Below are 20,366 nucleotides of genomic sequence, written 5' to 3' on the forward strand. Positions count from 1 at the left end.
TTCTTCTGTTTCCTTTTCAGGCCTGTCACATCGATGGCTGATAGTCTGGTGCTGGTGGAGAAGGAGAAAACTATCCTTTCTCATCATCATCTTCATCCTCATCAACAGCAGCAGCAGCAGCATACGCAACAACAGCAACACTACACATCTATCCAACCCGGGATTAAGAGCCCAGCTTCATCTGAAGAGACGAGAAAACATCCACAGCAACAGCCACCCCCCCACAAGATGAACACAGTCCCCCCCTCTGATTTAGCAAAATCCAAAATGAGCCCCAGCCCAAACCCCAACACACCTCAGCTCGACTCTCTGAAACAGAAACCCCAGCACCCCAACAACTCTCAGAGCCACCCCTACCCCAACACAAACCCACCTGAACTTCTCAAAGCTAAGTCCCACCCAGGCCTCCTGGACATCTCCAAACCTAAACCCACAACCTCTCCAGAGGTCTCTAAACATAAAATACCGAGGTACTCTGATACCTCACCACCTCCGACAGGCCGTTTGTCTGCTAAAGTAGAAACAGTGGAACCTCTACGGTCTGTTTTCAAGCCGGTGCCGGCGCGGCACGAGTCGGGTGGAGTCAGCACAAGCAGCAGCACCAAGAGTCCTCTGATCATCGATAAGAATGAAACCTTCACCGTTTACAGGGACCCAGCACTGGTCCGCTCTGACGCAGAGAACTCTGCTGCTGCCACCGTCTCGTCCAACCACGTGGCAGCCTATCTCCACCCCCACCTGCACACCCTGCACTCCCCATCCCCCCACTCCCCCTGCCTCACCCCTGCATCCCACCCCCATGCCACCTCCCACCTCCTTGCCACCTCTCACACCTCTGGCCTACCTCATCCACATCTTTTACCCCCTGGGGTGCTCCAGGCCATGCCTCCACCCACAGCATCTCTCCTCGGGGGCCACCCTCGCCTGGACTCCTCGGGCGGGTTGGGTCACCTCGGTTTACCTCACCCGTCAGCAGCACACCAGCAGCAGTTCCTACAGGTCTGACCCCAGATGCCTACACATCATTTAAAGAAAGGATTGTTAAGGTTGAGGTTGGGGGAGGACTGATGGAGAAGGGTGGAGAGAAATGTTGCCTCCAGTCGTGATTTATCCATCCTCTCAAAACACTAAACTAAGAAATGTTTTTTTGTTTTTTTCAGAGTCAGGGCCCCCATCCACCCACTCTACTAACTCAGGCCCACAGCGGGGCAGCAGGGCTGGGCCTCTACCCCATTCTCTGGCAGTACCCTAATGGAACACCAACCTCCTACCCCCCAGGACTCAACCTGCCTCCCACAGCCAAGTGGGGCCACCCTGAAAATTCTGTCTCCGTAAATTCCGAGGTCTCGCTCAGGAGGGTAGGCATATTCATATAAAGATGTGTTTAATTTGCAGGAAATGTGCATGCCTATGTGGTTGCTTGTCAATGTTTTATGTTTTGTAAGATGAATAAAAGTGGTGCATGGAGGGATAGAGGGAGGGATCAAGTAGAGGAGGAATCAAGAAAAGTTGACTGTAGCTAGGCTTTGTTGTTGTCCATCATAGATAATGATTAATATAATGTCCTTTCAAAAGTTTTTAAAAGCTGTATGTGATTCCATTTCATAATGATGAGCCAGCTTTGTAGAAGTTGACTTATTCTGTGTCTATTCTAAATGTGATATGCTGATGGAGACACATGCTTCAAAGGATCCAAAGTTCAACAGACTGCTGTCCAGATTCTGCTCATCTGACAGGAAACAGCTATATGTAATTAAGTTCTCACAAAGAGCTTCTATGTGCTCAGTCAAAACATGCCGACAAAAACAAGCTTTTCTGTCTTAGCTGGAAATCAGAACATTTGATGGTGATGGTAAAGTGACACTACACAACTGAATGAAAGAGAATTAAATTGATTTGAGGGCTGAAATATTCAAAAACTTTCAAGTGAATATTATATGAATGGAGGGCTTCAAACAATACATCTTAAAATGCCCTCTGTTTCGACATCACTGCTCTTCATGTAGATGCATGTTAGCTCAGTGATACTGGTTTAAATCTATTCATTTAATCTGGGCTGTGCACTCATTAGGGTAACAGTAACAGCAGACACTTGTTGTTGATCAGCTGTGAATGTGTGTGAGATCACTGAGGAGGACGAGTTCGAAAATACACCACACATACCAGCCGGTTAGAGGTGGTTGAAGAGAATATCGCTTATTGAGCCTCTATGTGTACATACAGTAGCTTTACTGTGTGTAGATGTATGGCCACATTTTTCTGTTTGTGGATTTCACAGGTTTATCATTTTAATGATGTTGTATCTGTGCGTAGAACACAGCCAGTCCGTGGCTGCACCAGGCTGCTGGTAGCACTGGTGACGGTCTGGGTTTGCTGAGCCACGTTCCCGTTCGGCCAGCAAGCGCCGACGCCAACCGCAACCACGTCAAGATCAACACACACACTACCCCTCCACCGTCAAAGGCCAGTGTGGATGTTCATAAAGAGTGAGTAAAAAGATCAGCTTATGCCGAGTTCACACTACACGATTTAAAGCCTGATTTTCAGGTAGCGGACAAATCCCTGAGTTGCAGCAAATCAGAGGAAAATCAGCGTGAAATCCAGGCTCGCAAATCTGCACCCGATCTCTATGTGTGAACTACCAACGACGCGATAAAAGTGACTTACCAAGGCCTTGCTTACGTATTTCAGATGTCTAGCAGGCTTAATATCTGGACAAGTCGGGGAACCATAACCTGTAGCGTGAGCTGTGATGTGACAGGCAGTGAGTGCGTCAACATGGAAACCCGGGGGAGAAACTGTGGCACAACACAACACACTTCAACCATATTCTCCGCCTTTTCTGTATTTCTGAAAAAAATAATTGCGCAAATTATATGCAGGCGCTTATTCTCTAATGCTGTGTGTTTTCACTGCAACAGATGATGACCGTGACCCTGGCTTTAATGCAGAACCACATATTAACGCCTCAAGTTATTTCTCTCCGTCCGCTCAAACTACTTCCTGTTTCCGACCTGTCAAGATAAGAGTATCCTGCAATATATTGAACACAGCTTTTTTTTGACATCCATCGTGAAAGTGACAAGTAATTCCCGCTACGTGCTTTGGAGACACTTCTCCTGCTGAAGAATCATGTAGTGTGTGAACCCCCCGACGCAGATGAGTCACGTAGTGTGAACAGCCCAATGACTGAAAGCCTGCGATTACAAGACGGCACGTCCTGTAGTATGAACGGTACAGCGATCTTACGATTTGAAAATCGTGTAGTGTGCCTGAGGCATTAGCACTCTTCCAAGATGCTGGATTGGCTTCAGATGAGAATGTAACAGTTAATGGACCGGTTGCATGAGTGTATTACAGACGGAGAACATTTGGAGGATAAGTACATTTCCTGGTGAAGTCAAGGAGAGTTTAAATTGAGACAATTCAACATGTGCACATTTATTTCTGTCACATTAATAACATTAGATTACGTGGAGCCCAGCGGTCCTAAAAAGCTAGTCGGTGAAGCTCTCCAGTGTGCGGTTAGCGTGAGGCATTCCTTTTGTCTGTTGTTAAATTCAGGACTAAAGCATGATGTATTCAGAGAGCAACGTTAGCCCTGAGAGGCAGACAAGCAACGCTAGGTCAGTCAAAGGAGGTGAAGTGGCACTAATCCAATATTAAAGCAGTTCAGACAGAATGCTCTTCATTCAGCTGCCTGTGCTCGTCTTACGTAACCACCGTTTACATAATTTAGACGCCACTGAATAGCCATACACACAAACACAGCATCACTAAGTCAACATTACACATCACTTGATCTCTCATTAGCCTAATTATGTCATGCTTATTAAAACTGCTGAATAGGCAGAGATACCACAATACTCTGCCTGTTAACCAAGTGTATTTTGACTGTCACACATCCACAATAATCACTTTTTGGTCATTTATTTGCAGATTTGTTTGAGCATAACTGTAGTGTGGTAATTGAACGGGCAGTCGTGTTTTAACTGTTTGACAGGATTCTGTATTGTTTCAATGTTTCAGAACTTTTTAGTAGGTAAGAATTAAGTTTAACGAGATGTAGAAACAAGTCTTGTCTGAAGCATATGGTGAAACTTAATGACTTGTTTGACTCGTGTGATTACAGAGATTTGGATAAGAAAGGCTTTGTGGACCCAATCAGGACTTTGACGTTTGCACAGCTGAAACAGGAGCACACGGACAGGAGTCACACCCCCACAGGGAAAGACGTCTACTTACACCGCCTCTACCTAGACCCCCTGAGCAAGGCTCGTCTGGCAAATACACAGGTGCATTGCACTTTTGATGTTGTTATGATTATTGTTTTTATCAGTTGCAGTATTTACACATTACTAATACACATCGTTCGAATGTGTGAAGGTGATACATCATTTTTATGTAAATGTAGGTGTAGGTCAACCATCTGCATGAGCTAATAATAACTGTGCCTATAACACATGCATCAAATGTACTGTTGCTGTCTTTTGCTAATAGTATATTTATTAAATCGCCAAAGGATCACTTGTCATACTTGTCTCCATTGAGAATTTGATTAATTTAAATTTAATTTGTTAATCACTCTTTTGATCCTTCCCTTCAGATTAGAGATGGACAACACTAACTCAATGATGTTGATGAATTATCAGCGCCATACATTTGTGTAAATCATATTACCTCAAAATGGAGCGGGATTGCAGCAGTCTTTCTGCTTGAAGATTAGAAAAACATTCCTTTACGATGTTTGCATTTTCTTTCCCAGGATGCTGTTCAGGCAGCAGACCGTGCCAGCAAGTACAAAGAGGAGAACAGGCAAATCCTGAAAGAGAGCATCGAGGTCGCTCCCTTCACCGCCAAGATCCAGCGCTCCAGTGACCCCGGGATGGACAGGGACAGAGAGAGGAGCCGAGATTCCCCCTTTCCGGTCCGCATACCAGCTCTCACCTCCCCCAGCCCCAAGGCCAGCCACGGCCATCCTCATGTCATTCAATCAGAAAAGAGTAACTACTTCACCACACTGTCCAACAGTGTGGTGAACGAGCCTCCAAGACTGTATTCATCCAAAGAGCTGAGCTCTTATTATGAGAAAGTATCTGTTGGAGCTCCGGGAGTTGTAGCCAGTATCGGGACTGCTGTACCTTGCCAGGGAGCTCTGTCCCTAGGCAGCCACAGCTCCAAAGGCTCCCTGTCCAAGCCCCCTCCTCTTATTAAGCACCAGCCAGAGGGAGGAGAGGGTTTAGCAGGGAAAATCACTGAGCAGCTCAGCCAGCAGGTAACACTGGTCCAACAACAACATCAGCACCATGCCAGTATGGAGCGGTTTGAACGCCGCAGCCCAGCCATTGCTCCTTCCTCCTCTTCTAAACCCTCCTCTTCAGCCCCCAACCACCACCACCATCATCACCACCAACAGCAGCAGCAGCAACACCAGCTCAGGGCAATGCCATCTCTCCACAGAGCACCCGTCTTCCATCCCCCCACACAGCACGCGCTGGATCGAAAGGAGGCTGCGGAGCGTGAGAAGGAGCGAGAGAAGGAAAGGGAGAAAGAGAGGGAGAGAGCCGGTTATGGTGGGCGCCTGTCTCCACCAACCCTCACGCCCATCCAGCCAGTTAGCTTAGTGGCAACTGGCAGCAAAACATCAGCAGAGCAGCAGAAACCTCCCACCCTGCTGCCAGAACTCAGGGACGTCAAAGGTCATGGAAACGCTGCCGCCATCACCTCTGTGGCCTCTGCCATGAGTGGGGAGATTATGACTCCATCGACAGATGGGTGGAGAGGTGTAGAAATGATTCAGGAAAGGGGAGGAGTGTACTCCGGAGAGAAAGGAGTCTCGAGGGGCAAGCCCCACGCTGCAATGGCCTCAGTCATTGTGCGGCCGTCGTCATCCATTAAGTACGAGAGTCCTGTTGGTGCTAACAAATCTGGTGCTATGATCCACCAGGATCTCCCCCATGGGAGGTTTTACCCATCCAAGCTTCAGGGGGAATGTTCCAGGTTAGGGGAGAGTGTTAGAGAACCTGGAGCTGGCAGGGTAATCATGCCCAACTCGAATATGGATGACATGTGTGTCCAGTATAAAAAGACTTCTGTGTGTGGCATGCAGGGAACAATGGGAGGCAGTACCACAAACTCTGTGTTCAGGACTGTTGTTTCAGCTTCATCAAATTTTTGCATACAGAGTAATTCTGGGACAGCCATCCGTGAGCTAGGTTACTCAGTTTCACCTCGGGGCCAGATAGCAGCCCATAAAACTGGCCTTGGTGGCTGGATGCTGGGACACTCAGGCCCAGCAGAGCACCAGGAGGGCTTTGGCTCACGTACCACATCTCCAGGGGGGTCTTTGCCATCCCCTAGTCCAGCAGGGACACCCCAACCCAGTCCAAGTCTCACCCCAAAACCTAGCTCCATTTCTGGCTCCAGTCAGCATTTGTCCTCCTCTTTTGTCCACCTCAAGAAGCACAAAGCTGCGTTAGCTGCAGCTCAGTCCAGGAGCAACTTCTCCACTGCTCCCACACCCATCGCAACTGGAAACTCCTCCCTGTCTGTGGATTCAGTTGACAAAGCTCCCATTCACAGCTCCCCACCTCCACCTTCCTCAAGCCAAGCCTCATCATCATCAGTTGACAGCGGTAACTGCAGCTCGGCGAGTGGCAGCACAACACCAGGCAAGTCAAGTCCACTGCCTAACAGCCAGTCCTCAGGATCAGCCTCAACAAGCAGTGGTCAACCCAGTAACTACCACAAGCTAAAGAAAGCCTGGTTAACCCGCCACTCGGAGGAAGACAGAAATACAACTGCAACAACTACGATCACCAATGCTAAACCTGAGAAACTGCCCAGCACTACCATCAGCACAAGTAACACAAGTAACGCTGCCGCCATGTCAGAAATGATCAAACCTTGTACGGTCAATCTCAGCGCCTCCACCTCCAGTGAGGTGGAAATGAGCAAGGACAGTGGAAGCAAAGGTGAGAGAGAGAGGCAGTTAGAGGACAAGATGGGGGCAGCAGCAGTAGGAGGAGGTGGGGAGGAAAGGAAACCTTCATCAAGGCGCGGTAGCAAACGGTCATACGAGTCCGGTTCAGAGAGCGGAGGAGATGACTCTGACACCAGCGAGAGCAAGATGGAGGGCCGAGCCAAACGTCAGCCTAAACCAACTTACAAGAAGAAGCAGAATGACATGGCCAAGAAGAAAGGAGACAATGAGAAGGAGGAAGATGATGTGAAGCCCAACGGCATCTTCAGATCGGCCCGGGAGAAGACCAAACTGAAACTGGCCAGCAGCAGTAAGTCTTGCATTGATATTTACTATAGCACTGACAGTTTTCCTAAATAGTTTCCCAGGCAGCAAGTTTGAAAACGGTCAAAGGCTGCCGATGTTCTGTAACTATTGTTTTGCAAATCTTATGGACAGACTTTAGCCAACATTGTGTTAGTCTGTATCTCAACCCTTTCTGACCCTGTCTGTGGCTCTCCGCTCTAAGCCCATTGATTCCGACTGATAATACATCATACATTTTTTTATTAAGAATAAATGATTTCCTAAAACAGCTGATCACTGTCACAAATCCTTGTTTTTTGGCAAACGTTACACAGGCAGCAGGATATAGTGTATTGCTTGTTTGGCTCTGCACATTGGATTTGATGATAATAAGAAGAATGTATTGCCTCGGTTAAACAACTTTGTCTGATGCAGGTGTCAAATATGTTGCTGTTTGTTTAGGCAACTACTCTGTTATCTATCATCCCATGACCCCTATTTGAAGCAATCAATTAATATGTATTCCTTGTGAAGCTTATTTTATTGGGACCACCTGTTCACTGGTGCCTGTCACCTTCACAATTTAACTTCATCAAAGCAGAGCACCCTGTGGGTGGACAATGAAAGACAAACTTTCGAGTGCTAGTTAAGGTCAGTTCAGAGTGGAATGGTTAGCTACATCATGCAGAAAACCAAAGTCATGGCTTATTAAATTATTTTTATACCTGGGAATTAATTGTGAATATGTCATAATATGTGAATTGCACATACAATACAGCATTTCAAAATATCCCTGTATTTAAGATTTCACTCGTAACTCAATTTTGTTGGATTTTAAACAAGAAAAATATGAAAATGGAACAAGATCTCTGCCACAATGGTGACAAGGAAAAAAAGTCATTATGGCATTGTTACATACATTATATGTGCATTTGAATGCAAAACCTTTTGGCTATTAAAACGCAGTAATGATTAATGATGATGTTTAATGTTAGTGTAAGAAATCTTTTCACATTTTCTCTGCGTTGGTGTGTTTTACTCACAGTTAATGACTTGTCAATGTATCGTCTTCTCAGATGGCATCCCCCGCTCGGTGCTGAAGGACTGGAGGAAGGTGAAGAAGTTGAAGCAGACGGGGGAGTCTTTCCTGCAGGACGACTCGTGTTCAGAAATTGGACCCAACCTGCAGAAGTGTCGGGAGTGTAGAGTGATTCGCAGCAAGAAGGGGGAAGAGCAGGCACACTCTCCTGTCTTCTGTCGCTTCTACTATTTCAGAAGGTAAAGCTCTCACAGCCTGTGTCCTTTCCCTCTTTTTACTTCCTTTCCCATTTGTCTTGATTTTATGGTTTCCCTCTGGTGTCCCGACATCGTTCTCTTTCATCTACCCAACATACATGCTACATTCATCCGTAAATGTTTTGTCTTTTCTTACCTCTCTAGGACTTAATATCTCTCCAATGCATTGTCATACATTTACCTTGAAACCAATTAGATTTGGTAAGTCAAGTCAACTTTATTGTTGACTTGACTTACTGTCATGATAGTCATGTCTAAAAATAACTCCACAAATGGAGAGAGAGGACATGAGTGAAGAAGCTACAATACATAGATCATTAATCGTGTGGCTGCCTCCATCTGTCTCTCACTCTCATACACATACACTAACTGAGAGCACACAGACTTGCACTTGTGTTGGATAAGCAGCAGCTGCAGTCTGGGGTCTAACAAGGTAAATCTGCCAAAGAGGATTTTCTGCTCTATAATCTTTTCCCCACTGACTCATGACAGAACTGCTGCTACTGCAATCTCTCCCTCGCTGTCCCCCTCCCCTTCTCTACATCTCCACCGCGAATTCTTGATGTCTCACCTTATCTCACCCCCTTCTTGTCTGTCTGACCCAGTGGACTGGGATTTCATAAACACTCACCTGAGCTGGACACCAAGCACAGTTTTACAGAGAAAAGGGTCATAAAGAAAAACATAAAAACATTATATATATGTGTGTGTATATATATATATATTATAAAGTAGACTGGCTCATAAGCAGCAGTAACACCATCTGCCAACATGTACGTCAAAGTTGGTAACATGTTTCTTTAATGCCAGCATCATCATTGCTGCTCTATTGACTGTTTCCTCCCATCTAGGCTTTCCTTTAGTAAAAATGGAGTCATCCGGATGGATGGCTTCTCCACTCCGGACCAGTTCGATGAGGAGGCCCTGGCCCTGTGGGCCCCTGGGGCATTGGACGAGAGCCACCTGGACCAAACCACGGCCAAGTACATCCTCAGCTTTATTGGAGACAAGTTCTGCCAGATAGTTGTGACTGAGAATACAGCAGCTAGCTGGCTCAAGAAGGAAAGTAAGTTGCCTTTAATGCGGCCGACGTTTTGATTAGCTAACCTTTACTGAGTTTGGAAACTGAAGCGTTTTTTCTGTGTTGTTTTTTTCAGCCAAGCTGGCGTGGAAGCGAGCGGTGAGGGGGGTGAGGGAGATGTGTGACGCCTGTGAGGCGACACTCTTCAACATCCACTGGGTCTGTCAGAAATGTGGCTTTGTTGTCTGCCTGGACTGCTACAAGGCCAAGGAGAGAAGGAGCTCCAAAGGTCAGTACTGTTTATAAATTCTCAACCTGAATGTGACCTGACAAGTAATTCATGGTTAACATCCCAACCAAATGGGGACTTTTGATCTGAAGTTCTTCGAGTTACCCATGTACATTGGGATTTAGAGTAACAAGGCTAAGAAGTAACCTGGTTTTGTTGTGTGCAGGTAAATACTGTTAACTGCATTTGTATACAAGCTTCTGTACTAAATCAAGGTACAAGCTCCTTCTGCAGATGTATTATGCACATGTGTGTGTTATTATGGCTACTGACTTGTGTCTCTTTTTGTGATTAGATAAGGAACTATATGGCTGGCTGAAGTGTGTGAAAGGCCAACCCCATGATCACAAACACCTGATGCCAACGCAGATCATACCTGGCACAGGTACAATGCATGCTGTTTTAACCATGTCTGCATTCCACTGTCCTCTCTTCATCTTTTAGCTGCTTTTTCTTGCCATTTCTGGAACACACACACAGTAGAAAAGTGTTTGACTAATTGATAATCAGAGTTGATTCTTGAGAGGATAGCCGAGTTTCGTCTTTAGGAGGAAGATTGAATTCAGACACTTGGATCAGATGGTTCGCAGTTAAGACACTATTTATTGCAGGCCTGGATCGAGACCCTCTGCATGCTGCGAGGAAGTTTCAATAATGAACAGAGGAACACCACACAGTTTATATACCACACCATGAACTCACACAAATTTAGACTATACCATACAAGGTTGAAACTAGTCTTCCCAGACAGACATCCATCACCCAGAAGATATTAATTTCTCCTAGCATGGCGATATCTGTACCATGACCTTGACCTGTACTTTGAATCTTCTTCCCTAGAAGTGAAGGCATCCCATGCATGATGCATGTGCACCTCACATGTCCACACTTGGAACATGCTATACATAGTCTATGTAAAATCTTACTAACACTAATGAAGATTAAAGATAAATAGTTTTTGGACTGAAGTACTCAATAACCAAAAAACCTTAATCTTCAGTATTTGTTGTCTGTTTTGGGTAATGAGTTCAACCCATGGACTATATAAAGATGGGAAATGACAGCTCCTAAAAGTGAAGCCAAATGATCTTGATCGCCCCCCGCTGGCAAACTGCAGTATAGGTCATAAACCCCTCCTCCTCCATGTTAGGGGATTAGGGCAAGGGTCTAACTAAAAAAGTCAAAGTACTTTGAGGTAGTTCTTATCAAACTTATGTATGTTTAAATATGAATGTTTCTGATAAGTGGCGGCTGTGGCTCAGGAGCTAGAGTCTGTTGACCACCAACCTTTGATCCCAGCTTCCCCCAGTACGAATGCCGATGTGTTCTCGGGCAAGACATGTAACAATAAATTGCCTCTGGCGGATCTTCCGGCAGTGTGCGAATATGATAGGAAGAAAAATAAGTGCGGTAAATAGCAGCGCTGTATGAATATGAGTGAATGTTACTTGTGCTGTCAAGCACTTGAGTGGTCAATAAGACTTGAAAAGCGCTATATAGATACAGTCCATCTACCATTAGTCTGCTTTTAACTATTTGATGTGCATCAAAAACTGACTTGTTATTGGTCGAGAGCATGTACATTATCAATTGGACCTCGATACTTCCGCTCTATTCGACGATCACTACTGCGACACTGGCTCCAAATTATGTCACATTTCTGTCCCTGCCCTACTGACTGGATCGCGTTCCATTTGAAAGGTCCAAGTTTGTTTTCTCTTTATCTATTTTTTTTGTTTGCTGTTTCAGTGCTGACAGAGTTGGTGGCATCCATGCACTCGCTGAGAGACAAACACGACATCAAATCCCACTGTGCCTGCATCAACAAACAGAGCTTCCTCACCAAACTACCAGCCATCAATGGAGTTTCACAGGTACCACTGACCAATCCACTTACGAGACTAAAGTCACAGTTATTTATTATGTTTTACGTTTATTATATTTTGTAACTACCCAATATCTTGTAGGTAGACCCACATACTGTTTTTATTGTATAATGTGTGGTTTCACAACCAAGTCGTTATTTGTTGCTTTTATGAGAAGTGTCCTCATGCGAGCATTGTGAGAGTACTAAATCCCAGCATTGATCCCACGGGATCACCTGGCATGCAGTGGCCTTACAGATGCTACAAACTGCAAAGATGCTACAAACTGCAAAGGATCTGATGAGTGTCCTTGACTGCAGTTGTGATATTGATTGATAATCTAACGTGCCTTTACTCATTCTGGAGCAGAAGGACTAATATAAACTGTCTGCAAACTGCAAAAACACTAAAACATTAATGTGCAAAGGAAGTAATGCATTTTATTATTTCCATTTGATCTGATGCAGTATATCACTGTTTTTAGGGACAATCCATCCTCTCTCTCTGTCTGTCTATTACACCAAAACCACTGACTATTTGTGTTCTAAAATTAACCAGTCAATATAATGAATATTTCCCCTCTCTCTGCCAGGTTCTGCAGAACGTCCTGAACCACAGTAACAAGCTGTCTCTGGTGAAGGCTGAGCCGGGCTCACAGCAGAATTCTGATCCAGGAGGAACCAAGGTAGAGACTAATGGAGGAGGCAGTCCAGGCAGCGACACAGGGAGTGCTCCGGTCACCCCACCAGAGTCCCAGTCACCTCTGCACTTCCTGGCCGACCTGGCAGAACAGAAATCCAGGGAGGAAAAGAAAGGTAATGGAAAGATTAAGTATCATGGTGCTTTTAATCTTTCATTCAGTGGTCCATTCAGTGGTTGGGTTTCATTCAGTGGTTCTGTAAATGACCAGATTCCCTCATGAAGCCCTTTAGTATAAAATATGATGGTAATAAGTAACATATTCCTCTATTTCTCCCTGTCTCCCTCTGTTTCTCTCTCTCTCTCTAACAGAAAACAAGGAGTCAGTGTTGCTGGGTAAGTCAGTGAAGGAGGATAAGGAAGTAGAAAGCCTGGAAGTCCTGCAGCAGTGTAAAACCACCTCCCTGGTATCTAACAACACGGAGCAGGGCTCCACACTCAGAGATCTGCTCACCACCACAGCAGGGAAACTGAAGCTGGGCTCTACTGATGCAGGAATCGCCTTTGCACCAGTCTACTCTACAGCTTCACAGGTACACACACACACACACACACACACACACTATAATGTGATCATGGATTAGACATATTGCTTTGGAAATGAATTGTCCCTGTTTCATCTGCTTCACTGCCTAGGGGGAGCATGCTCCATTATGTAAAGGAAATGTTTTATATATATAAGTGTTTGTCCTACAATGGCAGAAAGAAAATCTCACCAGTTGTATCACCTAGTCCTCTAACGTGCCTTTGTAGAGTCTTAGATTTAAAGGAAAGTTTGAAATATTTAAGTATTGTTTTTCCTCTTGTATAGATGGGAAAGAGTGGACGGACCATGCCCAATATCCTTGATGATATCATTGCTTCAGTAGTGGAGAATAAAATCCCCGCCAGCCGCCAGAACATCACCACTAAGCTGTCAATCAAACAAGAGCCTGTTACTGCAGGAGGTGGTGGTAACAACAACAACACCCCTGCTGTAACTGAGGATACCAAACCAGACAGGAAAAAGGCAGTGCCTGTTACTGCAACTGTGCCAGAGGATTCAACCAGTCAGTATCCAGACATTCCCCACTCCTGGTTAAACAACAGGCAGTTACTGTGGCTCAAAGATCACCGCAACCAGAACAACTGGAAGCTGTTCAGAGACTGCTGGAAACAGGGACAGGTACAAATCAGTGCTGCTAACAGCAACGGCAGAAGTAGTAGCAGTCACAGCACTAATTGTCATTGTTAGGGTTACATTACAGATAATAACAGTCATATGAATGTGTTTGTTCAGCCTGTGCTGGTGTCTGGGATCCATAAGCGACTGAATGCCAGTCTGTGGAAAGCTGACTCCTTCAACCAGGAGTTTGCAGACCATCAAGGAGACCTCCTCAACTGTAAAGACCAGGTGGTGTCCAACTCCGGGATCAAAGAGTTCTGGGATGGATTTGAGGACATCACCAGTGAGTTTGTCTTACTCTTCCGGTTTGATTAATTTAGATGGCTTACAACCAGCCACTGAGACAGCATTGAGATTGAGTCTGACTTAAGTCTTCATACCTGTTCAGAGCGGCCCAAGTCCAAGGATGGAGAACCAATGGTCTACAGACTGAAGGACTGGCCGTCTGGAGAGGAGTTCATGGCCCTCATGCCCTCAAGGTAAAAAGGCACACTCAACACAATTTATTCAAACAATGCAAGAGTGATGGGTAGGCCCATCTAAATTAGATGGGTTTTTTTGCAGATATGATGACTTGATGAAGAACCTGCCCCTGCCAGAGTACTCTGATCCAGAGGGCAACCTCAACCTGGCCTCCCACTTGCCATCTTTCTTCGTCAGGCCAGATCTGGGGCCGAGACTCTGTTGTGCTTACGGTAAGAGGCAGCGATTTCTCTCTACTGGGCAGTGTTCATCAATTCCCCTAAATCCTTTGTACGTGGATGTTCTGCTAATAAAAAAGGATGAGGATAGAAAAGATGTTAAGAGCCTCCTCATAGCTAATGAATCTGAACGTGTTTTCTCATGAATCAGTTGTCTGTACTCTTTCAGGTGTAGCTGCATCTCAGGACCAGGACTTTGGGACAGCCAACGTCCATGTGGAAGTGTCGGATGTTGTGTCTGTTCTGGTCTATGTAGGAGTAGCTAAAGGCAATGGAGTACTGTCCAAAACTGGTAAGACCGATGTCAATAAAATAATAATAAGACTGACTGAAATTGTTATGTATTTTCAAACACTGTGCAAAGGGTGGGAAAGAAAAAAACAAAATGAAGAATAGAAAAAGAATAAAGGGAGGAGGCTGGAGCTCAGAGTTTGTCGCTCCCTTAAAGGTAAGGGAGGTATTATGCAAACATTACTTTTCAGTGTTTGTGCACATAAATGTGTGTATCTGTTGAGCCTTCCAGCCCACAAACACCCTGTCGTTTTTTTGAGAGCTGGCTAAACCATAAGCTGAACCGCTGGTTCAGATTTCCCGGTAACCCTGCCTGAAATCTGAAAATCTCTACTTTTCTGGTAAAGAGGCGTGACATTCCTTTTTCTGAACATTAGAGCATGTAAACCTTTTCAAGTGGTAACATAAATTAACCGTGTGAACCTGAATATGAGCATAACATGTCACCTTTAAACTGAGTGGGAGGAGGCAGTGAGGACCTGTTTGTAAATACTGTAGTCACAAATCATACTCAAATATTTATTTTCAAAGAGTTGACTATCACATTATAATCTTTATTGAAACCATGTCAAGCTGCTGTTCTAGTTGTGTATGGGGGTTTAAGAGTAACAAAGAGTACAGACTTTTTCTGACTTGGACTTTGGTCCTATTTGTTTTCTTCTTGTCAGTTTAATACACCAATACACACACTTTAACCTGAGATACATAAAATTATACTTTCGGGAGTGGGTGATCTATGAGCCACGGTGGTGAGCATAAGATTAATGAGTGTTCCCATTATTGAAACATAAAAATACAACTAAGTACCAGCTTGGTTGCCCAACACAGTACAGTGGTTGCTTCACTGTCTCTTCTCCTGTCCTCACTGTTTCAGCCTGAGCTATTTTTACATCAATAGTTTCCACAAATGATGTATAAAGAGCTAAGTCATTTATTCAGCAAAATTACTAACATTGTTAGTTATTATTAGTTTTGCTTGTTTTTCTGTGTATTATATTTGATTCTGTCTGTCTGTCTGTGTGCGTGCGTGTGTATGTAGGAGTGTTGAAGCGTTTGGAAGAGGAGGATCTAGACGAGGGCGTTCGGAGGAGGCTCAAAGACTCCAGTGAGACACCGGGGGCACTGTGGCACATCTACCTCAACAGGGACATGGACGAAGTCCGAGAGTTCCTGCACAAGGTCAGTACCTTGTCAAGAATGGTCAGCAACAGCTACAAGCTTTAAATGAAAACATTGTGAACTTCAGTACAAGTACTGACCCACACTCTCCCTCTTCGACCACCACCTCAGCTCTGTAAGGAGCAGGGATTGGACGTGTCCCTGGACCAGGACCCAATCAGAGAGCAGAGCTGGTATCTGAGCAGGAAGCAGCGTCAGCGGCTGCTGGATGAGCATGGAGTTCAGGGTTGGACTGTAGTTCAATTCCTGGGAGACTCTGTCCTCATACCAGCAGGGGCTATGCACCAGGTATGCCGTATACTTACATGCATACGCACACACTTACAGATCACCTCATTGATAAAATAATTGTAATAAGTAATAAATATATTCCCTCTTACTAAAATGTGACATATACTCGTTGTCAGTCTTTTTTTCACATAAACATGACTGTTAGAGAGAGCTCTCCATTTGTGCACACTATACTGATACTGTCTTTCACATTTGTTATTGAAATCAGTCTGGTCCTATTCTATATCTCTCCTGCTGTCAACAAATCTCGTGTGCAGAGGCAAACCAACAGGGACTTTCTCCTATTTACAAAGCCTGAGCCACCGTGCTCCAACACATCAGTGAATCACACTGTTGCACCGGGTGACAGGTTCCTTCATCACCATGAACTCACACACTGTTGTTTATTTAGACCCAGGCCCACACACAGTCCCTCTGCTACTAATACAGAGCAGAAAAAGTGGATTAATCCACCGTCGAAAATAGCCCCAAACAAAAGCAGCATTTCCTCACGCTCAAGCAACAGCCTTTAGTTAACTACAGCAGGCAATTGTTTTAGGAAATGATTGAGATTAAATAAAAGTAATTACATTTTTTTTCAGGTTTTTTGAATTTTAAATATTGAAATATATATATATATATTTCAGAAAATTATAGTTGCCATACGTTTTTCTAGGTTCTACGAGATGTTCATTGACATGTTTGTTTGTTTTTTGATTCTCAGTCGGTCTTTGACCTGAAGTTTTGAGTGTGTGTTGTTATTTTCTGAGTGTCCTCTCTCCTTTCTGTCTGTCAGGTCCAGAACCTTCACAGTTGTGTTCAGGTCATCAATGACTTTGTGTCTCCCGAGCACGTGGCCAACTCTTTCAATCTGACCCAGGAGCTGCGGCCTAGTAAAGAGGAGGTCAACTATGAGGATAAACTACAGGTGATGGATGGCAGTCAACGTTACATCATTAAAACCCCTTCTGGTCCTGTTTAAATTATTAGATTTAGTTTGGCAGTGCAGCAGCTTACACTCACTGAACACCTTATTAGGAATTCCATACTAATACAGGGTAGTTCCTGCCGGACAAGGTGGCCATTAGAAGATGTTGCCATAAAGGAATGAACATGGTCTGTATCAATACTCAAATTAGACTGACATTCCCTGCACCAGCGGCCTGAACTGTTGACACAAGGCAGGTTGAGTTCATGGATTCATGCACAGTGTTGGTGAGTCTGTGTCCACCGCAGCCTCAGGTTTCTGTTCTGAGCTCAAAGGCAGTGGAACCTGACCTGGTCATGGACCGCCCGCGTCAAGGTTGGACGTGGCGTTCATTCTGAGATGCTTCTCTGCTCGCCACAGTGGTTATCTGAGTTACTACAAACATTTTGTCAGTTGAACCGCGAGTCTCTACACTGCACTGCTGCCTCGCCATTGCCTGATAATTGCGTGAATAAGCAGGTGCACATGTGTTCCTAATAAAGTACTCAGTGAGTGTAATTAGACAACAGCTGTTCAGCTGCTGTCTGTGTGCGTGTGTGTGTGTGTGTGTGTGTGTGTGTGTGTGTGTGTGTGTGTGTGTGTGTGTGTGTGTGTGTGTGTGTGTGTGTGTGTGTTGGACGGACGTCGTGTGACGGCTGTACATGAGATGAGTCGGCCTCCGTCTGACCTCATCTCAGCTGATCATGGAAAAAAGAATGTAGAGCATGGAAAAATATTGCCGTTTCCAGACTGAAGTCTAAACATCCAAAGATTTTAGATACTAGCGCTCCGTCTCAGTCTCCCATTTCCCACGGTCAGTGATAAACGTCGCCACAGCAACACACTCTCTGTACCTGCCACTGCCACTACGGTATCTACAGAGCCGTAGTTCACATATGACTATGACAGGCGGGAGGATAAATAGTTCCTATCAACTGGGCGTTATTCAGATTATCCTGGTGATGGCTAGTTACTTTGTACTGTTGTTTACCCTGTTGACGATAAAATACACATTTACCCAAAATCATTGAGTTTAAATATCAATCTTTTAATATGAGTAATATCAGTCCTAGAGCGTCAGAATTGGAAGTATCAATATTTCAATATCAATCCGCACATTCCACATCACAATCAACCTTCTTGAGAAACCGTTACTTGTTAACAGTTGTATTTCAGAATGATTTATTGACACAATCATATTTACTTATATAATAATATTATGTAAAATAACTTATAATGTTCATCTATATAATAATATTTACTGAATAAACATCTAGCTATTTGTACTCGGATGTCAAATATGGTCTGAAAAGTCTACCGAGAAGAAGGAAATTTGAGTCTGTAAAAAATTTTGAAATGGAAAATGTGTAGGAACCCTGAGAAAATCGTTTTCATATAAGGTGTCAACAGTAAAATGCTGAGCTCAGCATTGTCTGAATGATCCTGTGCCCTTGTTACTATAAAGTTAGTTTTCACAAAATACATTATGTGCAGTGATTACCATTGGATTTGTCACTTGTGGTTTCTGCAGAGTTGCTGCACTCAGACTGGCACAGTTCTGTTCCACCATATCTTTAACAACTTACATGAGCGTTGACTGATGCGTGAGTGGTGATGTAGATGGGGCAGCAGTTGGTCCAGACCTTGCATCAACGAATCACTTTAGAGGAATGAAAAACAATTGTTCAAAAATTTGGAATGGGTCCCATCTGAGAGCAGATTCTCTGTAGCAAATCATACTGTACCATCATACAGCTTTTACTAAGGAGGGACCTTCATCTAGTTACTCCCCCAGAGAGGTCAAGCGCTGCTGACGTGGGTTTTGTTTCGCTGTGGCTCAGGAACTCTGGATCTCTGTCAGTGGTGTGTACAGTCAGTCACCTTTCTGACCAGGGTTCCTCTAGTCTCACTGTCTCGTATGAAGTTTCAATTCTTAAGCGTTTTTTTTAGATTATATTATCCCCCAGACGCTTTACCTGAACACAGTTCCACCATAGATTCCCCTTTCCTGGACCTGTCGCAGATGTTTTGCAGGTGTGCAACCGTGAGCCTCAGATTAGCTTCAGATAAACGTGGGGATACATTTGTGCACAGGAGGACAACTGCGGATGTTCCCCCCCACCACTTTGACCAACAGTGCATTATGACATGAGAGACAATTACAGCATGAAAAAGCTCTGTCAGGGTCGACGTGTGCACCTGCTTATTGCTTATTGACAGGCTTGTGAAACAGTGAATTTATCCTCGAGGTAAAGTTCAGTTGTTCACTTGTCATTTCTGACTTTGCAGTTCGTCATTTGCAGTAAACGACTGAAATGCGAGCCCATTCCAGAAGCATCCACACCAACCAAAAGTCGTTAGCAATGAAACCGTTATGGAATCGCCTCGGCTGTTAAACTCTCCCCCCTCTTCCTCCGCAGGTGAAGAACATCCTGTACCACTGTGTGAAGGAGGCGGTGAGCTCGCTGAAGCGGAGCCGCTCTGAGGATGACGATGAGGAGGAAAACTCATGACACCCCCTGGGCCTGGTCCTCGCCTTCAAGAGAGGGACGTGACTCCCATCATCACCCCCCCCCCCCCCCTCCATTACGCCCTCCACCTCCACATGGAGGACTGTGTCCACGAGAGGTGGTTGGGCCGGAGCCAGCGTTGGGACCCAGGGGACCTCACAGTGTGAGCTCCACCTTCCTCACACAGCCAGGTGGCTGGTGAGAGGCCCACACCCACCTCCGTCATCATCAGCCCAAACCTTGAGTGCCAAGAGGAGAGGAGGAGAGGCCCCTGGAGCGACGGGGGTCAAGCATCCTCTGTCACCTCAGTGTTTCACACTCTGAACACAGGCAGGACAGAGGAACTGTGGGGAAGAGGGGGGGTCTCGTTGAAGCCACTACGCTGGAGTCAAACAGCACCACAAACCTCAACTGTATCATAACCGAAACTGTTTGCTGTGACTGATGGTGCATCCTGCTAAAATCCGGTTTCCAGGGAGACCCAGTCTGTCCTGTGTGCAGCAGTGATGATGGAGACTGAGAGACACACTGAGCCCCTTGCTCTCTCTGTCTCTAATCTGCTGTGGATCAGGACAGCCGGGAGGTTTAATCCCTGTCTGTAGCTGCCCACACTATGTCTTGGGACAGAAGATTTCACTGATCACAACAGAATCACCAGCAGCATCAGGATCAAAACTGTCATGATGTTTAAAAAAAAAAAAATCAAGGAAAAAAAAATAGGATCTGAGGGGGAAAAATGCTAAACATAAATCTCAGATGATTCAGTCTGCAGTCTCTGCTGCTCCCTCTTTTCTTGTCCCTTCTGTAACTCGTCTGTTCTTGTCCTTTTTCTAGTTATGTCTGTCT

The 20,366-nt window shown here is 45.0% G+C and overlaps 1 protein-coding gene across 2 annotated transcripts in view; it reads left to right on the plus strand.

The window, feature by feature from the left end:
- The window catches only part of jmjd1cb (jumonji domain containing 1Cb), a 115,506-nt gene that overhangs the window by 94,412 nt on the left and 728 nt on the right, over positions 1 to 20,366 (plus strand). For both annotated transcript variants that reach the window (XM_035612308.2, XM_047327513.1), the window contains 21 exons: positions 21 to 999; positions 1,161 to 1,358; positions 2,314 to 2,486; positions 4,133 to 4,295; positions 4,766 to 7,292; positions 8,344 to 8,545; positions 9,415 to 9,629; positions 9,721 to 9,873; positions 10,169 to 10,258; positions 11,623 to 11,747; positions 12,331 to 12,553; positions 12,750 to 12,970; positions 13,249 to 13,602; positions 13,717 to 13,885; positions 13,991 to 14,081; positions 14,167 to 14,297; positions 14,473 to 14,595; positions 15,634 to 15,773; positions 15,885 to 16,061; positions 16,840 to 16,971; positions 19,431 to 20,366. The exon at positions 19,431 to 20,366 is cut by the window's right edge and continues 728 nt beyond it. In XM_035612308.2, coding sequence (XP_035468201.2) covers positions 21 to 999; positions 1,161 to 1,358; positions 2,314 to 2,486; positions 4,133 to 4,295; positions 4,766 to 7,292; positions 8,344 to 8,545; positions 9,415 to 9,629; positions 9,721 to 9,873; positions 10,169 to 10,258; positions 11,623 to 11,747; positions 12,331 to 12,553; positions 12,750 to 12,970; positions 13,249 to 13,602; positions 13,717 to 13,885; positions 13,991 to 14,081; positions 14,167 to 14,297; positions 14,473 to 14,595; positions 15,634 to 15,773; positions 15,885 to 16,061; positions 16,840 to 16,971; positions 19,431 to 19,523 — 6,679 coding nt within the window. In that variant the 3' untranslated portion in view covers positions 19,524 to 20,366. The remainder of the gene's footprint in view (positions 1 to 20; positions 1,000 to 1,160; positions 1,359 to 2,313; positions 2,487 to 4,132; positions 4,296 to 4,765; positions 7,293 to 8,343; positions 8,546 to 9,414; positions 9,630 to 9,720; positions 9,874 to 10,168; positions 10,259 to 11,622; positions 11,748 to 12,330; positions 12,554 to 12,749; positions 12,971 to 13,248; positions 13,603 to 13,716; positions 13,886 to 13,990; positions 14,082 to 14,166; positions 14,298 to 14,472; positions 14,596 to 15,633; positions 15,774 to 15,884; positions 16,062 to 16,839; positions 16,972 to 19,430) is intronic.

This window comes from Scophthalmus maximus, chromosome 16, assembly GCF_022379125.1.
Source record: "Scophthalmus maximus strain ysfricsl-2021 chromosome 16, ASM2237912v1, whole genome shotgun sequence".
Taxonomy (NCBI): Eukaryota; Metazoa; Chordata; class Actinopteri; order Pleuronectiformes; family Scophthalmidae; genus Scophthalmus; species Scophthalmus maximus.